General features: G+C 43.2%; 2 protein-coding genes across 2 annotated transcripts in view; both read left to right on the top strand.

Annotated features, from left to right (window-relative positions):
- LOC128687402 (oplophorus-luciferin 2-monooxygenase non-catalytic subunit) overlaps positions 1 to 5,568 on the top strand; it is a 36,447-nt gene extending 30,879 nt beyond the window's left edge. Inside the window, exon 7 of the mRNA XM_053774872.2 lies at positions 2,763 to 5,568. Coding sequence (XP_053630847.2) covers positions 2,763 to 3,085 — 323 coding nt within the window. The 3' untranslated portion in view covers positions 3,086 to 5,568. The remainder of the gene's footprint in view (positions 1 to 2,762) is intronic.
- Positions 5,569 to 14,915: 9,347 nt separating this feature from the next.
- Positions 14,916 to 18,550, top strand: part of LOC128687401 (uncharacterized) — a 48,436-nt gene continuing 44,801 nt past the window's right edge. The window contains exon 1 of the mRNA XM_070092694.1: positions 14,916 to 15,619. Within this exon, the coding sequence (XP_069948795.1) occupies positions 15,086 to 15,619 (534 nt within the window). The 5' untranslated portion in view covers positions 14,916 to 15,085. The remainder of the gene's footprint in view (positions 15,620 to 18,550) is intronic.

The raw sequence follows: 18,550 nt of genomic DNA, 5'->3' as shown, positions 1-18,550 counted from the left end.
GTCCTCAGGTTGTTCTTCAACTCTATACATCCTTGGTTAGGCCTCATTTAGATTATGCTGCACAGTTTTGGTCACCGTATTACAGAATGGATATAAATTCTCTGGAAAATGTACAAAGGAGGATGACAAAGTTGATCCCATGTATCAGAAACCTTCCCTATGATGATAGACTAAGGGCCCTGAAACTGCACTCTCTAGAAAGACGTAGAATTAGGGGGGATATGATTGAGGTGTATAAATGGAAGACAGGAATAAATAAAGGGGATGTAAATAGTGTGCTGAAAATATCTAGCCTAGACAGGACTCGCAGCAATGGTTTTAAGTTGGAAAAATTCAGATTCAGGAAGGATATAGGAAAGTACTGGTTTGGCAACAGAAGCCAATATGTGTACGCAAATGGGGCAAACTCTTCTGCGCAACCAATTACAGTTGGTGTCCCACAGGGAAGTGTCCTTGGCCCTCTTCTCTTTCTCCTATATATAAATGACCTTCCAAATGCTTCGCAATTACTCAAACCCACACTATTTGCAGATGACACTACATACGTCTTCTCTTACCCGAGCCCAGTCACGCTAGCCAATACTGTAAATACCGAATTACAGAAAATATCTACCTGGATGAGGACTAACAAACTTACACTAAACATTGACAAAACCTACTTCATTCAGTTTGGTAACCGAGCTACAGATGTCCCTCTTAACATAATGATAAACGGATCACCTATCACAAAGCTAACAGAGGGAAAATTCTTAGGAATCCACCTTGATAATAGACTCAAATTTCATACACATATACAACAAATTTCTAAGAAAATTTCCAAGACTGTAGGCATACTATCGAAGATACGGTACTATGTTCCACAGTCAGCCCTCCTGGCCCTGTATCACTCTCTTATTTACCCCTATCTCACCTATGGAATTTGTGCATGGGGCTCAACAACAATTAACCATCTCAGACCACTAATTACCCAACAAAAGGCTGCAGTTAGAATGATAACAAATTCTCACTACAGGCAGCACACTCCACCAATATTCAATACACTAAACCTACTCACCATACAAAACATCCATACTTATTACTGCACCTATTACATACATAGAACACTTAACTCTGATATTAACCCTCCCCTCAAACATCTCCTTGCGAACCTCAACAGAACACATGACCATAACACAAGGCACAGATCACTCTTTGATGTTCCTCGTGTCCATCTCACACTATGCAAAAACTCAATGCACATAAAAGGCCCTAAAATCTGGAATTCATTACCTGTAAATATAAAAGAAACACTACCTGTTTATAAATTCAAGTCTCTTCTCAAAGATCACTTACTCACCCAAAACCAAATAAATACTGAATAACTGAACCTTATAAATTGTATATCTTAAATGTTTCTCACAATTATATCACATAAATGTTAAACCTAAAACCCAACCTAACTTTATTATTTTTTAAATACACTACCTAACAGAATACTCCATACGACTGAATGTACAACAATGCATGCAACCATATGACCTGTCTTTGTAATACTCATTTGTGCTTTATAGTTATCTGTTTACAATAATGTATTATCACTGATTTCATCATTGCTTAGTTAATTTTAAGCCAGCCCGTAATGCTATGCATAGTATAAGTGGCTTTGGCATGCTGCTCTTATCTGTATTTTTTTGTACCCCTGTATGTATGCTCAAATTGTTAATAAATAAATAAATAAATAAATAAGAGACTTGATTTTCACGAGTTACATGATTTTAGCTAGAACTTACTTGACTTCATATCTTGTACAGAGGGAGTATCTTTCATTTCCCAGTCCTAGATATGTTTTTTTTCTTTTTCCATTCATACGATACTCGTTGGCTTCTTTGCCTTAGACAGGAGCCTCAAACTGTGATGAAGTGTTTTTGATGTTCGGTTGACCCAGATGGTGAGGGACCGGAACAAGCTTTCCTAACGATGTTGCAATCTTTTTCGTGGAAGAATGATGGCGTCTCTCGATTCTTGCATCATAAAAGTTGTGTGATTTTTTTCCGTTTTAGCAGTGGTTATAACCAGTGTTTAGTTGGGGTGAGGGAGGAGATGTACGAGAGGGGGTGAGAACTTGGGTGCTGTGGCTGATAAGCGGAATATTAAAAAGCATTTACCCTGGAGGAGTAAGGGGTGATTGGCCAAAAGTAGAAGAGGCGAGAGTAGTGGACTGATAGGAGGGAGACTCGAGAGAGGGAAGAAAAGATGGAATTGGTCACATAAGGATGGAGAATAGAAGGATAAGGTAATTAGCCCAAAGCAACTGTTTATTATTTGAGATTTTGATCTTGGGTATAATATTCTAAATAAATATTTTGAATAGTTGAGGTAGTCAAAATAATTATCTTATGGAAAGGTGAAAGACGTTTTCATTGAGAATGCACAAGCGGAATCCTAAGTCAATACTCCTCCCTGTATTGGGCGCAACAGTAATTATATCTTGTAACAATTACACAATTCTTATCACTGTTGCTTGACATTACATTCAATGTAGTGACATGTAATTCATTTGTGAGGAGGAACAGAATAAATCTTATATGCACTATATTTTTCAAATCTTTGCATTTTCCCGTTATATTGCGACCTCTTTTGCTCGCTCGCTTGCACTTTCTCCAATATTCTGCCCAGTATTCATAGGTACTGGTCATCTAAACCCAGGATGTTCTCTTAGATTGTTAATAATAAATGCCAGGAGTTAATATTTACTCAGGTATGCGATTCATGTCTCCACACAGGTAACCCTTTCACATGTGATGATCGCTGCTGCTGGATCGCTACTAACGAGACGGTCAGCGGTTGCTTCGACAACTTCCGTTGCCCAAATCTCAACAACGAGCCCATTGACAGCTTCGTCACCATATGTTTGTCACAAACCGTGGCCGTTGCTTCTGCCGTGAATGGTGGCGCAGACGCTAACGTGGAAACTGTCAATGAAGGCGGTAGACTGGGCTCACTCCTGCACCAGCAGATAAAGAGGAACCCCAAACTTGTCCCTCTTCGAGCCACGTCGTCCAGAAGCCAGCGTGGTGTAGTACACATGAATTTCAGCACTCCCTAAAGAATTCCTTTTTACTGTTTACATTTCTTAAAAAGATGTAAAATCAGTTGGGTTGGAACCCTGAATTATTTTGATGTTTTAAATATTAGATTCAGGAGAGATTTTGCTTATGCTGTCTAAGATGCTTCGCTGGCTGTACCCGTTAACCTTCCTCTGTAAGCACTAGTCTCCACACTCAAGTCTGTATAACATAATCTATAAAAAAAATTTGTAAGTATAATATGACAATGTTTTTGTTAAGTGTTACCAGAGGAGCAGTGTTCAATGTGATCTTTTTCTTCTGGTGGTTGTACCTGTATGAGTGTCAATTACCTATATTTGCACTTACGGGAGTAAATACTTAAGCATACTGTTACGTATGTGAGGAAGGTTTGAACCAAGCCAAACCAATAAAGACGTTATTAATTTAATGAAAGCATATCAATACAAAGTGTACTTTTGATCATGATGAGGCACATTCAGTACCAGCCCAGTACACACCTCACAGCACTGTACTCGTATCCCTGGCAACACTGATCAATGCACAACATTAGTTACAGTATCTCATTATATTGGTTACAGTATCTCACTATTCTGGTTACAGTATCTCACTGCACTGGTTACAGTATCTCACTACACTGGTTACAGTATCTCACTACACTAGTTACAGTATCTCACTACACTGGTTACAGTATCTCACTACACTGGTTACAATATCTCACTACACTGGTTACAGTATCTCACTACACTAGTTACAGTATCTCACTACACTGGTTACAGTATCTCACTACACTGGTTACAGTATCTCACTACACTGGTTACAGTATCTCACTACACTGGTTACAGTATCTCCCTACACTGGTTACAGTACCTCACCACACTGATTACAATATCTCACCACACTAGTTACAGTATTCAGCCTCTTGTCCTTTCGTTAGCTCACCCTGAGAATGATGACCACCTCTCATTGTCTCGCTATATTTAATCGAACTTATCTGTATCGTATGCCATTAATGTGATATATAATTTTGGATGACCTTGCTTACTTCCCACACACACTGACACGATGCAAGAAATCTATTTTCCGAGTGTATCTGCCAGGATTACATACTCAAGAATCTCCTGATAATCATAGGCCTCTTCCGATCTTATCTCTCAGCCCTACAGCTCCTCCTAGGATACACACGGCCTACTGCCGACAATACTGAAAAAAAAGACACGGTGCAGTAATGGCCTTTATCAACACGTTTCGTTCTGTTAGAACTTAATTTAGAACCTGATGAAAGCCCTGAGTCAAACACTGTCCCAATAGACTTTTTTTTCCCTGCAAGTCTTCACTTCCTCAATGTTTTAGGGCCAGTAAACACGTCCACTACTTTTCCTTCCTCACTGAACGCGTCCACTACAGGTCCCCCCCCCTCACTGAACACGTTCACAACAGGTCATCCCTCACTGAATATGCCCATTACAGGTACACCCTCACTGAACATGTCCACTACAGACCCTCCTTCACTGAAAAAGTCCACTACAGGTTCTCCCTCAATGAACAAGTCTATTACAGCCCCCCCCCTCACTGAACACGTCTACTACAGGTCTACCGTCCCTAAATACGTCCACCACAGGTCCACTGCCACTGAACATACCCACTATGGGTCTTCTCTCACTAAATGCGCCCATTACAAGTCCTACATCACTGAGCACGTCTACTACACGTCCTCCGTCACTGAATACGTCTATTACAGATCCTGCCCTCATTAAGCATGTCCCCTACATGAACAACCCGCTACTGCCATTCGCCCTTCGTAACATCATAAAACATATCTTTCTGTATATGAAACCTAGTGAGATCTGAAATCATTTCGTACTCAGTGATAATGTTGTATAGAGTAAAAGCAGTTATAAGTAGTCTTGGTTATTATATACAACATTAGTATTAACAATATAGTTTTAGCGTTTAAAATTTACAACTTTTATGTAAACTTTAGACTATAAGAAGCTATGCTTATCACATGTAATCTGTGTGCCTTTCATTGACATGGTAAGATGTTATGACAGATGTCATTGTTCGTGTCGAGGCAGCAACGCTGATCTCACATGGGATTTCATCAATGATTTGATTAATACACGCACAGTGTGATGAAAGTAATTTGTCAATACTAACTTCGTATATTATTATTACAGTTGTCATTATTTTTGGTCATATTAGCTGCTTCCCAACAAGGTAGTGTCACCCAAAAATAGTAACGCAGTTACCATCATTTATTCACTGTTATTTTGGCAAAATACACACCACCTGTAGAGTGGAGTGTATGCCATAAATTATGAGGTTCATCTACAGTTATACTTTTAGATGAATAAGACACATGCATCTCATCTGTTTGTCGGTGTTATATACCAGTACTATAATTATAGATGTAATTTTACCAGTTCATCTTCATTAATGATTTAGCAATACGTATACATAATAAACGTGACATATATCTGAAAATTAAAAGCCAAAGAAAGTTGTTTTCTTGTTTCCTAAAGAAAATTTGGTAATGACACTTCGTACATATAATCTAAAAAGTATCTGTATCGTAATGTATATACACACCTAAAGTGGAGGAATGTAGCGAATAATATATCAGAGATAACACCAGGAGGCAGCTCAGATGAAAACTTGTACACACACACACACACACACACACACACACACACACACACACACACACACACACACACACACACGCACACACACACACACACACAGGAGCTCGGACTCGACCCCCGCAACCTCAACTAGGTGAGTACACACACACACACACACACACACACACACACGAGCTTTTAAATTTCTGCACCAAATTCACCTTAAACCAGCAAATAACAGAGCCTACTAGACTGGAGAATACACTGGACCTCATCTTCACTAACAATGATGATCCGATACGAAATGTTACCACATCAAAAAACAATATATTCAGATTACAACATAACAGAGGTTCATACATGTATGCGCGGGGCCCCAGACCGACGAAATGTGATCAGTCACGAGGAAGCCTTCACCAAATTCGACTTCAATAACAAAAACATAAGGTGGGACCAAGTAAACCAGGTCCTAAATGATATAAACTGGGAAGATAGCATAAGCAACACGAATCCAAGCCTATGTCTAGAACAAATTAACTCTGTGGCACTCGAGGTATGCTCAAGGCATATTCCTTCAAGGAAAAGAAAATGTAAACTAGTAAGAGAAAGGTGCTCCCTATACAGGCGAAAGCTAAGAATAACAGAGCGGCTATAAGAGACCAATGTATCTGTAATACGTTGGGAGACACTGGCAGAGAAATAGCAAACATCAAACTAAAGCTAAAGGAATCTTACAGGTGTCAAGAAACGTGGGAAGAACTAAAAGCCATAAATGAAATTGAAAGAAACCCAAAATAACTCTTTTTCTTATGCCAAATCAAAGTCTAGAACAACATCCAGTATTGGGCCCCTACTTAAACGAGATGGGTCCTACACAGATGACAGCAAGGAAATGAGTGAGCTATTCAAGTCCCAATATAACTCGGTTTTTAGTGAGCTGCTAACCAGACGGAGTCGAAGACCTAAATTAATTTTTTTCATGAGAAAGACACAGAATTTGGTAGACTCGATCCTATCTGATATTATTCTGACGCCAAATTACTTCGAAAAGACGATAAACGACATGCCCATGCACTCTGCCCCAGGTCCAGACTCTTTGAACTCCGTATTCATCACGAAGTGCAAGAAGCCCCTATCATGTGCTTATAACATCTTACGGAGAGGGAGCATGGACACAGGGGTCGTCCCACAGCTGGTAAAAACATCAGACATAGCCCCTACTGGACCACTATGACAAGATCCTGGATGCTTTAGAAGATAAACGAAACGCAGATGTAGTATGCACAGACTTTGCAAAAGCCTTTGACAAGAGTGACCATGGTGTAATAGCGCACAAAATGAGTGATAAAGGAATAACAGGAAAAGTTGGTAGATGGATCTAAAATTTCCTGACAAACTGAACACAAATAGTAGTAGTAAACAGAGTAAAGTCTGAGGCGGCTACGGTGAAAAGCTCTGTTCCACAAGGCACAGTACTCGCTCCCATCCTGTTCCTCACTCTCATATCTGACAGACAGGGATGGCTTCGAACTATAGACCAATAAGCCTTACCTCCACAGTGGGAAAATTTATGGAGTCAATAATTGCCGAAGCAATTCGTAGCCATCTTGACAGGCACAGATTGGTTAATGAATCTCAACACGGTTTTACAAAGGGGCGTTCCTGTCTTACGAATTTACTAACTTTTTTCACTAAGGTGTTTGAGGAGGTAGATCATGCTAATGAATATGATATTGTGTATATGGACTTCAGTAAGGCTTTCGATAGAGCTCCACACCAGAGGCTATTGAGGAAACTTAAGGCACACGGAATAGGAGGAGAAATTTTTTCCTGGGTAGAAGCATGGCTGACAAATAGACAGCAGAGAGTTTGCATAAATGGGGAGAAATCAGAATGGGGGCACGTCACAAGCGGTGTTCCTCAGGGGTCAGTGTTGGGCCCGTTGTTGTTCACAATTTACATAAACGACATAGATGAGGGAATACATAGCGACATAAGCAAATTTGCTGATGACACCAAAACAGGCCATTCAATTCATTCTAATGAGGACACTAGAGCACTCCAGGATGATTTGAATAGACTGATGCAATGGTCGAAGTGGCAGATGCAGTTTAATATTGACAAATGCAAAGTTCTAAATGTTGGACAGGACAACAACCATGCCACATATAAACTAAATAATGTAGATCTTAATACTACTGATTGCGAAAAGGGTTTAGGAGTTCTGGTTAGCAGTAATCTAAAACCAAGACAACAGTGCATTAGTGTTCGCAATAAAGCTAACAGAATTCTTGGCTTTATATCTAGAAGTATAAATAATAGAAGTCCTCAGGTTGTTCTTCAACTCTATATATCCTTGGTTAGGCCTCATTTAAACTATGCTGCTCAGTTCTGGTCACCGTATTACAGAATGGATATAAATGCTCTGGAAAACGTACAGAGGAGGATGACAAAGATGATCCCATGTATCAGAAATCTTCCATATGAGGATAGACTGAGGGCCTTGAATCTGCACTCTCTCGAAAGGCGTAGAATTAGGGGGGATATAATCGAGGTGTATAAATGGAAAACAGGAATAAATAAAGGGGATGTAAATAGCGTGCTGAAAATTTCCAGCCAAGACAGGACTCGCAGCAATGGTTTCAAGTTGGAAAAATTCAGATTCAGAAAGGATATAGGAAAGCACTGGTTTGGTAATAGAGTTGTGGATGAGTGGAACAAACTCCCGAGTACAGTTATTCAGGCTAAAACGTTGTGTAGCTTTAAAAATAGGCTAGATAAATACATGAGTGGGTGTGGGTGGGTGTGAGTTGGACCTGACTAGCTTGTGCTGCTGGGTCTGGTGCAGTGCTCCATCCTTGAGTGGAGATGATCAGATTGGGTGGGTCATTGGGCTAATCCGGGGGGGGGGTCATTGGTCTAATCCGGGGGGGGGACATGGACCTGCTCCGCATGGGTCAGTAGGCCTGTTGCAGTGTTCCGTCTTTCTTATGTTCTTATGTAAGCCACAGCATCGTGTTTTCCTTTGCAGATGACACCCGAATTTGCATGACAGTGTCCTCCATTGAAAACACCGCAAGTCTCCAGGCGGACATCAACCAAATCTTTAAATGGACCGCAAAAAAACGATATGAAGTTCAATGATGAGAAATTTCAATTACTCCGATATGGAAACTGTGAGGAAATTAAAACTATATCGGAGTATAAAACAAATTCCAACCACACAACAGAGCGAGAAACTAATGTAAAAGACCTGGGAGTGATCATGTCAGAGGATCTCACCTCCAAAGACCATAACATTGTATCAATTGCATCTGCTAGAATGACAGGATGGATTATGAGAACCTTCAAAACAAGGGATGCCAAGCCCATGATGACACTCTTCAGGTAGCTTGTTCTATCTAGGATGGGATATTGCTGCACACTACCAACACCTTTCAAGACAGGTGAAATTGCTGACCTAGAAAGTGTACAGAGAACCTTCACAGCACGCATAACTGCGATAAAACACCTCAAGTACTGGGAATGCTTGAATAATAATAATAATAATAATAATAATAATAATAATAATAATAATAATAATAATAATAATAATAATAATAATAATAATAATAATATTATCTTTATTTACTACAAGTATATGTACAAGGTATACAGTCCTAGCTGACATCAATGACATACTACTATACAGAAAGCCCCGTTTTATGCATAGCATTTCGGACAAATTACGTCAGTTTTGTCCCAGGATGCGAACCACACCAGTCGACTAACACCCAGGCACCCATTTTACTGATGGGTGAACATAGACAACCGGTGTAAGGAAACACGTCCAATGCTTCCACTCCGTCGAAGGGAATCGAACCCGGACCCTTCACCGTGTGAAGCGAGAACTTTTGCCACCAGGCCACCAATCCTGTACTCCCTAGAATGCAGGCGGGAGAGATGCATGATTATATACACTTGGAAAATCCTAAAGGGATTAGTACCAAACTTGCATACGAAAATCACTCTCTATGAAAGCAAAAGATTCGGCAGACGATGCAACATCCCCCCAACGAAAAGCAAGGGTGCCACTAGCACGATAAGAGACAACACAGTAATTGTCAGGGGCCCAAGACTGTTCAGCTGCCTCCCAGCATGCATGAGGGGGATTACCAATAGACCCCTGGCTGTCTTCAAGAAGGCACTGGACAGGCATGTAAAGTCGGTAACTGACCAGCCGGGCTGTAGTTCGCACGTCAGGATGCGTGTGGCCAACAGTAACAGCCTGGCTGATCAGGGCCTGATTCACCATGAGGCCTGGTCACAGACCGGGCCGCGGGGGCATTGACCCCCGAAACCTTCTCTAGGTATGCTCCAGGTATATACACTTTTGATGATATATATTTTTAACATTCCGGCTGTCTCCCACCGAGGTAAAGTAACCTAACAAAGAAGAAAACACTTTCAGTGTCACTCATTTAATCATTCTTGCCAGAAGGACGCCGACATCACAGTTCAGACGACACGTCAAACCGCAGCACCCCTCCCCCTCTTTCAGAGTGCACAGGCACTATTTCCCCACCTCCACGACTGCTCTCCACCCTATATCTATATATCCAAACCATAACCCAACAGTCCCTCTTCAGCCCTCTAAATAATACTTTTGTTAATTCCACATCTCTTAATCTCCAAACTTCTAAATTTCTGCATAATACTAAACTCACACAGTGCTGTCAAAAACATTGGGGCCAAATGTTTAATGGGCGGCAATCAAATTCAGTCCAAGGAAGAGGATGAAAAATCCAATTTCTTGAATCAAGAGCCCCTCAACGGCGTCAGAGAGCCTTACTGGAGAGGACATGCAGCTTTAATATCCCTCATGTAGCCGATAGCGTTTCAACCTCACAAACCAACCAACTTGGCGGATTTAGCGCCTTTCCATGATTAGGTTAGGTAAGGCTTGTCAGGAAACAGGACAAGTTCTTCCTGACGCGGGTCTTAGCCATATGATGACCCGCTGTTGGAGCTTTTCGTTATCTGACCGAAGCCTTCCGCTGGCTTACCGGTCCACCCCTTTAAAAATAAAGGTCATAATTACAACCATTGTTGTTTCTCCATGAATAATTCTGAATCATTAATTCAGTGTTAACGATGAAAAAGGGAAGAAAACAGAGGATGAGTAGGGAAAATAAAACTAATCAACGCCTTAGTACGTTTATCTACCTTCAAATATCAAAAGAAAACGATGGAGGAAAGAAATAAAGGAAATTCCATTTTAAATTTTTAAAGTAATTGAGGAAGATTTCTGAATTTTTGCTTGCTTTGTCCAAGAGGATTTTTATTACCTTGAGAAACTGCAGCACTGTGAGGTACACTGTCAGCACGAGGTGCTCGCCCTCACCCTTCACTACCACACACATGACACACGAGGTGCTCGCCCTCACCCTTCACTACCACACACATGACACACGAGGTGCTCGCCCTCACCCTTCACTACCACACACATGACACACGAGGTGCTCGCCCTCACCCTTCACTACCACACACATGACACACGAGGTGCTCGCCCTCACCCTTCACTACCACACACATGACACACGAGGTGCTCGCCCTCACCCTTCACTACCACACACATGACACACGAGGTGCTCGCCCTCACCCTTCACTACCACACACATGACACACGAGGTGCTCGCCCTCACCCTTCACTACCACACACATGACACACGAGGTGCTCGCCCTCACCCTTCACTACCACACACATGACACACGAGGTGCTCGCCCTCACCCTTCACTACCACACACATGACACACGAGGTGCTCGCCCTCACCCTTCACTACCACACACATGACACACGAGGTGCTCGCCCTCACCCTTCACTACCACACACATGACACACGAGGTGCTCGCCCTCACCCTTCACTACCACACACATGACACACGAGGTGCTCGCCCTCACCCTTCACTACCACACACATGACACACGAGGTGCTCGCCCTCACCCTTCACTACCACACACATGACACACGAGGTGCTCGCCCTCACCCTTCACTACCACACACATGACACACGAGGTGCTCGCCCTCACCCTTCACTACCACACACATGACACACGAGGTGCTCGCCGTCACCCTTCACTACCACACACATGACACACGAGGTGCTCGCCCTCACCCTTCACTACCACACACATGACACACGAGGTGCTCGCCCTCACCCTTCACTACCACACACATGACACACGAGGTGCTCGCCCTCACCCTTCACTACCACACACATGACACACGAGGTGCTCGCCCTCACCCTTCACTACCACACACATGACACACGAGGTGCTCGCCCTCACCCTTCACTACCACACACATGACACACGAGGTGCTCGCCCTCACCCTTCACTACCACACACATGACACACGAGGTGCTCGCCCTCACCCTTCACTACCACACACATGACACACGAGGTGCTCGCCCTCACCCTTCACTACCACACACATGACACACGAGGTGCTCGCCCTCACCCTTCACTACCACACACATGACACACGAGGTGCTCGCCCTCACCCTTCACTACCACACACATGACACACGAGGTGCTCGCCCTCACCCTTCACTACCACACACATGACACACGAGGTGCTCGCCCTCACCCTTCACTACCACACACATGACACACGAGGTGCTCGCCCTCACCCTTCACTACCACACACATGACACACGAGGTGCTCGCCCTCACCCTTCACTACCACACACATGACACACGAGGTGCTCGCCCTCACCCTTCACTACCACACACATGACACACGAGGTGCTCGCCGTCACCCTTCACTACCACACACATGACACACGAGGTGCTCGCCCTCACCCTTCACTACCACACACATGACACACGAGGTGCTCGCCGTCACCCTTCACTACCAGACACATGACACGCGAGGTGTTCGCCCTCACCCTTCACTACCACACACATGACACGAGGTGCTCGCCCTCACCCTTCACTACCACACACATGACACACGAGGTGCTCGCCGTCACCCTTCACTACCAGACACATGACACGCGAGGTGCTCGCCCTCACCCTTCACTACCACACACATGACACACGAGGTGCTCGCCCTCACCCTTCACTACCAGACACATGACACACGAGGTGCTCGCCCTCACCTTTCACTACCACACACATGACACACGAGGTGCTCGCCCTCACCCTTCACTACCACACACATGACACACGAGGTGCTCGCCGTCACCCTTCACTACCAGACACATGACACGCGAGGTGCTCGCCCTCACCCTTCACTACCACACATGACACACGAGGTGCTCGCCGTCACCCTTCACTACCAGACACATGACACACGAGGTGCTCGCCCTCACCCTTCACTACCAGACACATGACACGCGAGGTGCTCGCCCTCACCCTTCACTACCACACACATATCACACGAGGTGCTCGCCCTCACCCTTCACTACCACACACATGACACACGAGGTGCTCGCCCTCACCCTTCACTACCACACACATGACACACGAGGTGCTCGCCGTCACCCTTCACTACCAGACACATGACACACGAGGTGCTCGCCCTCACCCTTCACTACCACACACATGACACACGAGGTGCTCGCCCTCACCCTTCACTACCACACACATGACACATGAGGTGCTCGCTCTCACCCTTCACTACCACACACATAACACACGAGGTGCTCGCCCTCACCCTTCACTACCACACACACATGACACGAGGTGCTCACCCTCACCCTTCACTACCAGACACATGACACACGAGGTGCTCGCCCTCACCCTTCACTACCACACACATGACACGCGAGGTGCTCGCCCTCACCCTTCACTACCAGACACATGACACACGAGGTGCTCGCCCTCACCCTTCACTACCGCACACATGACACACGAGGTGCTCGCCCTCACCCTTCACTACCACACACATGACACGAGGTGCTCGCCCTCACCCTTCACTACCACACATGACACGCGAGGTGCTCGCCCGTACCCTTCACTACCACACACATGACACGCGAGGTGCTCGCCCTCACCCTTCACTACCACACACATGACACACGAGGTGCTCGCCCTCACCCTTCACTACCACACATGACACGCGAGGTGCTCGCCCGTACCCTTCACTACCAGACACATGACACACGAGGTGCTCGCCCTCACCCTTCACTACCACACATGACACGCGAGGTGCTCGCCCGTACCCTTCACTACCACACACATGACACGCGAGGTGCTCGCCCTCACCCTTCACTACCACACACATGACACACGAGGTGCTCGCCCTCACCCTTCACTACCACACATGACACGCGAGGTGCTCGCCCGTACCCTTCACTACCAGACACATGACACACGAGGTGCTCGCCCTCACCCTTCACTACCACACACATGACACACGAGGTGCTCGCCCTCACCCTTCACTACCACACACATGACACGCGAGGTGCTCGCCCTCACCCTTCACTACCACACACATGACACACGAGGTGCTCGCCCTCACCCTTCACTACCACACACATGACACACGAGGTGCTCGCCCTCACCCTTCACTACCACACACATGACACGCGAGGTGCTCGCCCTCACCCTTCACTACCACACACATGACACACGAGGTGCTCGCCCTCACCCTTCACTACCACACACATGACACGCGAGGTGCTCGCCCTCACCCTTCACTACCACACACATGACACACCAGTTATATCTGCTTTCATTGCTTACAATTAATCGGTCTTGGAAATGTTTTATAATATCGTCTACACCAACAAAAGAAAAAAATTGAGATGGATAAGGGGGTATTGATGGTGGCTAGGAGCTACAATTCCCCTTCGCTTGTGCTATTCTTTCCTTCCTCGGATCAAACCTGACTGTCTCTCCTCCCCAAAACGCTGACCAACATATCTGCCTTTCACTTTCCCACGCATACACATAGGCATTTCTACCTTGTCCAACTCGGGTGATATATATCCACGTACTGCTATTTCCTCCCATTAATGAGTGAGACTATTGCTAGGCAGTATGTCAATAACGGTGCCCGCGAGAGACAGCAAGCAGGCGGTAATGGTTACAAGACAAAGCTCGCTATCATTCTTGTCTCACTCTCCCAGAGGACAGGATAGTGATAACCTCGTCTCAAAAAATAGTTACCACTACCACCACCACATTTATATTCTGACGAACTTTACCATCACACTCATTCACTCAAGGCACCTCATCAACGAAACATTGGTGAATACAAATGCTACAAATATTCTTAACGTATTGTCAAACAAAATGAGTCAGCAAACAGAATATTGTACTACAGCCAAATCAGAGTAATACTCAGAAGAATAAAGTAAATAATTATATTTTATCAAGAAATCTGTGCTAATATATTCACATTATGCTTTCATTACGGTGTGTATTGGCTTGTATAGTGTGCGTGTGTGCCTTCCAGAGCACTCTTGAAGACAAGGCTTCCAATACTAAACTTTTGACACGTCGCATATCGTCGAACATCAATGTTAATATCAGAGAACATAAACTCTTCGAATCGAATTTATTAAGAAAGTACATACTTACTCTTCAAAAAAATAATATTTATAAGAATAACCTAATCGATTCCAAACTAGAAACTAGAAACAGTGTCCTAATTAATCAAAATAATTTTTTGGGTAGTGTTAACGAAAATGGAGTGCTGCACGAGATCCCTAAAACCAGAGTTCTGGAGCCTCCAGTGACACCTTTTAGTCTTATTACTCTTACAACGAGCAATACAGCGAGAGAACATATGCCCGATGGTCAGGCAGACTTGGCAAGAGGACAGCAAGATGAATCTGACGACGATGGGCCTTCTATGAGAGGCACAGCACCGCCCTTTGTGTGTGACCTGTGCCCCACCACCGTAGATAGCAAGAACCCCCTCTCACCTTGTACAGTAAGTTTTATGAGAGTCCTCACAAGTAAAATAAAACTTGCGTTTTTACAGTACTTTCTCATGTAATTATAGTTTAGTGTCTTGGGTGAAGTACATGGGAAATGTAGATAGCTGAAGGCCTTATATATATATATTCCACTCCGAAGCTATCTGTTGAGGAATATTAATTAGTCTTTCTACATCTGTCTGCCTAGGAAGTTGTGGCAAAGATAGTACATGGTGGTAAAAGCTCTCGCTTCGCACGGTGAGGGCCCGGGTTTGATTCCCGGCCAAGGGGTGGAAACATTGGGAGTGTTTCCTTACACCGGTTGTCCATATTCACCCATCAGTAACAGTGGGTACCTGGGTGTTAGTGGACTGTTGTGGGTCACATCCTGGGACAAAACTTACCTAATTTCCCCGAAATGTTCTGCATAACAAGCGGCTTTCTATCTAGTAGTGTCACTGATGTCAGGTAGGCCTGTGTACTCGTATCATATATCTTTATTTCTACAAGTACATGTACTTGTAGAAATAAAGATATGATATGATACGAATACGAAGAACAAGGCTCTGTAGGACAGTGAAACCTTCCAGGGAAGGAGGGGGCGCCTTGAGACTTGTGAAGGTCTCGTTAACCAGAATTGGAACTATTCTCCCTTCCTAGGATTATACATCAAGTACCTTCCTTTCCCTAGGTATTGTTTGACATATATGAGTTTAGCTCTTTCCAATGAAATATAATAAATAATATAATAAAAATAATAATAATAATTTCTGCTAAAATTCGTGAAGGTTAGGCGAGATATTCATGGTCACAGCCGAACCCTACACAACTATACAATAAAACTGTTTCAAACTTATTCAATATTACCATGACTAGGATAATGTCGAATTTAGTGTTATAAAGCAATATATAATTAATAACGTAAACTATTCAAATACTCACTCAAAACAAATAAATTTAGATTATTGACAATAAATTCCACGGTTTAATAAACGTATTCTTGCAGTCTATAGTTATTTTACACGTTTCGTATTTTTATGATTTAAGCAACAACCGTTATGCTACCAACACTTACATGGGTAGCAGCCAGGAGGAGGCTGGAGGAAGTGGTCAAGTCATATCTGAGAGCAATGTATGGTGTGCATATTATGCAGAATATAAGGAGCTCGGAAATTAGTTGGTGGTGTTGTGGTACGACAGGTATAATTCAGAGAGCAAAAAGGGGGTTACTAATATGGTTCGGTCATTTATAAAAGATGAAAAACAATAGGTTGACCAAGGTGTATAATTCCGAGACGGATGGATGAAGGGGTAGGGGTCGTCACAGGAAGGGATATAGGGAGGGTGCTAAGTTTTTGAATGATAGAGGCTTGAGTATCCAGCAGGCATATTTTAGTGTTTTAGAGTGTGAACAAGGTACACAACGTTTATGAAGGGATTCACAAAACGAAAGTAACTGGACGTTAGTCCTAGGGGTAGGGAGTACAGCAGCAGTTCAGAGGGTCATTTGAATTGTGATGTCCATACACTTATCTCAAAAAAGCTATTAACGAATGATTTTGAATAGGCTTTTCTTTGGGTGACCCTACCTCGGTGAGAAATGGCCGATGTGAATAAATGGTATAAGTATAAGATTAGGTTAACTGATGTTAACCTAATATAACCTCTCTTAAATAACGTTTCTAAAGAAATAAGATTTATGTATGTAAAGAGGCTCATAGCTCAGTAGTAACGAAGGACCTGTGTTGATCTTTGCAGGTGGAGATATATTAACTCTCCTTACATCTATTGCCCCATTTCACCTAGCATCAAATAGGTATCTGTGTTAGTCCACTGTTGTGAATGGCATTCTGAAGGGTGGCAGAATACCTTTAGCAGTGATGAGCTCTGAAATGAGCTGAGGTAGGATAACAGCTCTTAGCTTGTAAAAAATAATGGCGCTTCTGCAATAACAGAAGTAGTGCAAAAGTTTGTTTTAAACCTCCTACTTTCCGAATAACTGTTTTTTTTTTAATACAGTATTTTCTTGCCACCTAGTTTTTCCATGTGGTCAGTGCGGGCAGGAGGATTGGGAGAGCCTTCTTTTGTTATACTGACACTAAGTCCGAAAATGAGAGCTTTAGAAGTTTAAATAGTTATTTTATATTTATCTGTTGATAAATCTGATTTCAGATCGGAAAGTCTTCTGTTATCTTTCTTGTGTACTCTCCTGTACTGTCATAGCCATACGCTTTATGTACTACCGTGTACCACAATAAACTCTCAAGTATTACGGTGTATTCAAATATACTACTGTGTACTCCCATACAATACCGTGTACGCCTTTATACTGTCGTGTATTCTCATATACGACCGTATACTCCTAAATGCTACCATGTACTCCTATATACTACCGTGTACTCCTATATGCTATCGGAGAGTCCCATATGGTTAGTTGGTTACTAGATTTTAAAGCCTATCGCCTATTCGAGGGTCATTTAGGTTTGCTGCAAGTAACGTGTTCACCGCCAATCAAGAATACTTTTATTCCTTAAAAACTGTAATTTCTTTAAAAAAGAATTAAAACGTGCATATAAACCTCTCGGTATATACACACAAACACACGAAAACTACTCAGGTCCCATTTGGTTGGTTGGTTATTTGGGTTTAAGGCCCATCTCCTTCACAAGGTCCATTAAGGCTACACAGTGACCTATTCACCATCAGACAAAAATGCTTTAATCCCTAAAATAAGGATTACAGTAAAGTTAGTACATATGCACCAAGAGAAATACACCTCACATCGTGTGGTCCCATAAAAAAAAAATAATATTAAACACAGCTAATTTCAAAAAAAATAACTACAATATACACAGCTAAATATTATACATGTGTGATTACAATTACAGATGTGGAGGAAATATTAAGACTAGATTATTATTATTATTATTATAATCAAGGGGGAA

This window comes from Cherax quadricarinatus, chromosome 40, assembly GCF_038502225.1.
Source record: "Cherax quadricarinatus isolate ZL_2023a chromosome 40, ASM3850222v1, whole genome shotgun sequence".
NCBI classification, from domain to species: Eukaryota; Metazoa; Arthropoda; class Malacostraca; order Decapoda; family Parastacidae; genus Cherax; species Cherax quadricarinatus.
Note: the sequence above shows the minus strand (reverse complement) of the source record. Positions and strands in the feature narration are given on the sequence as shown.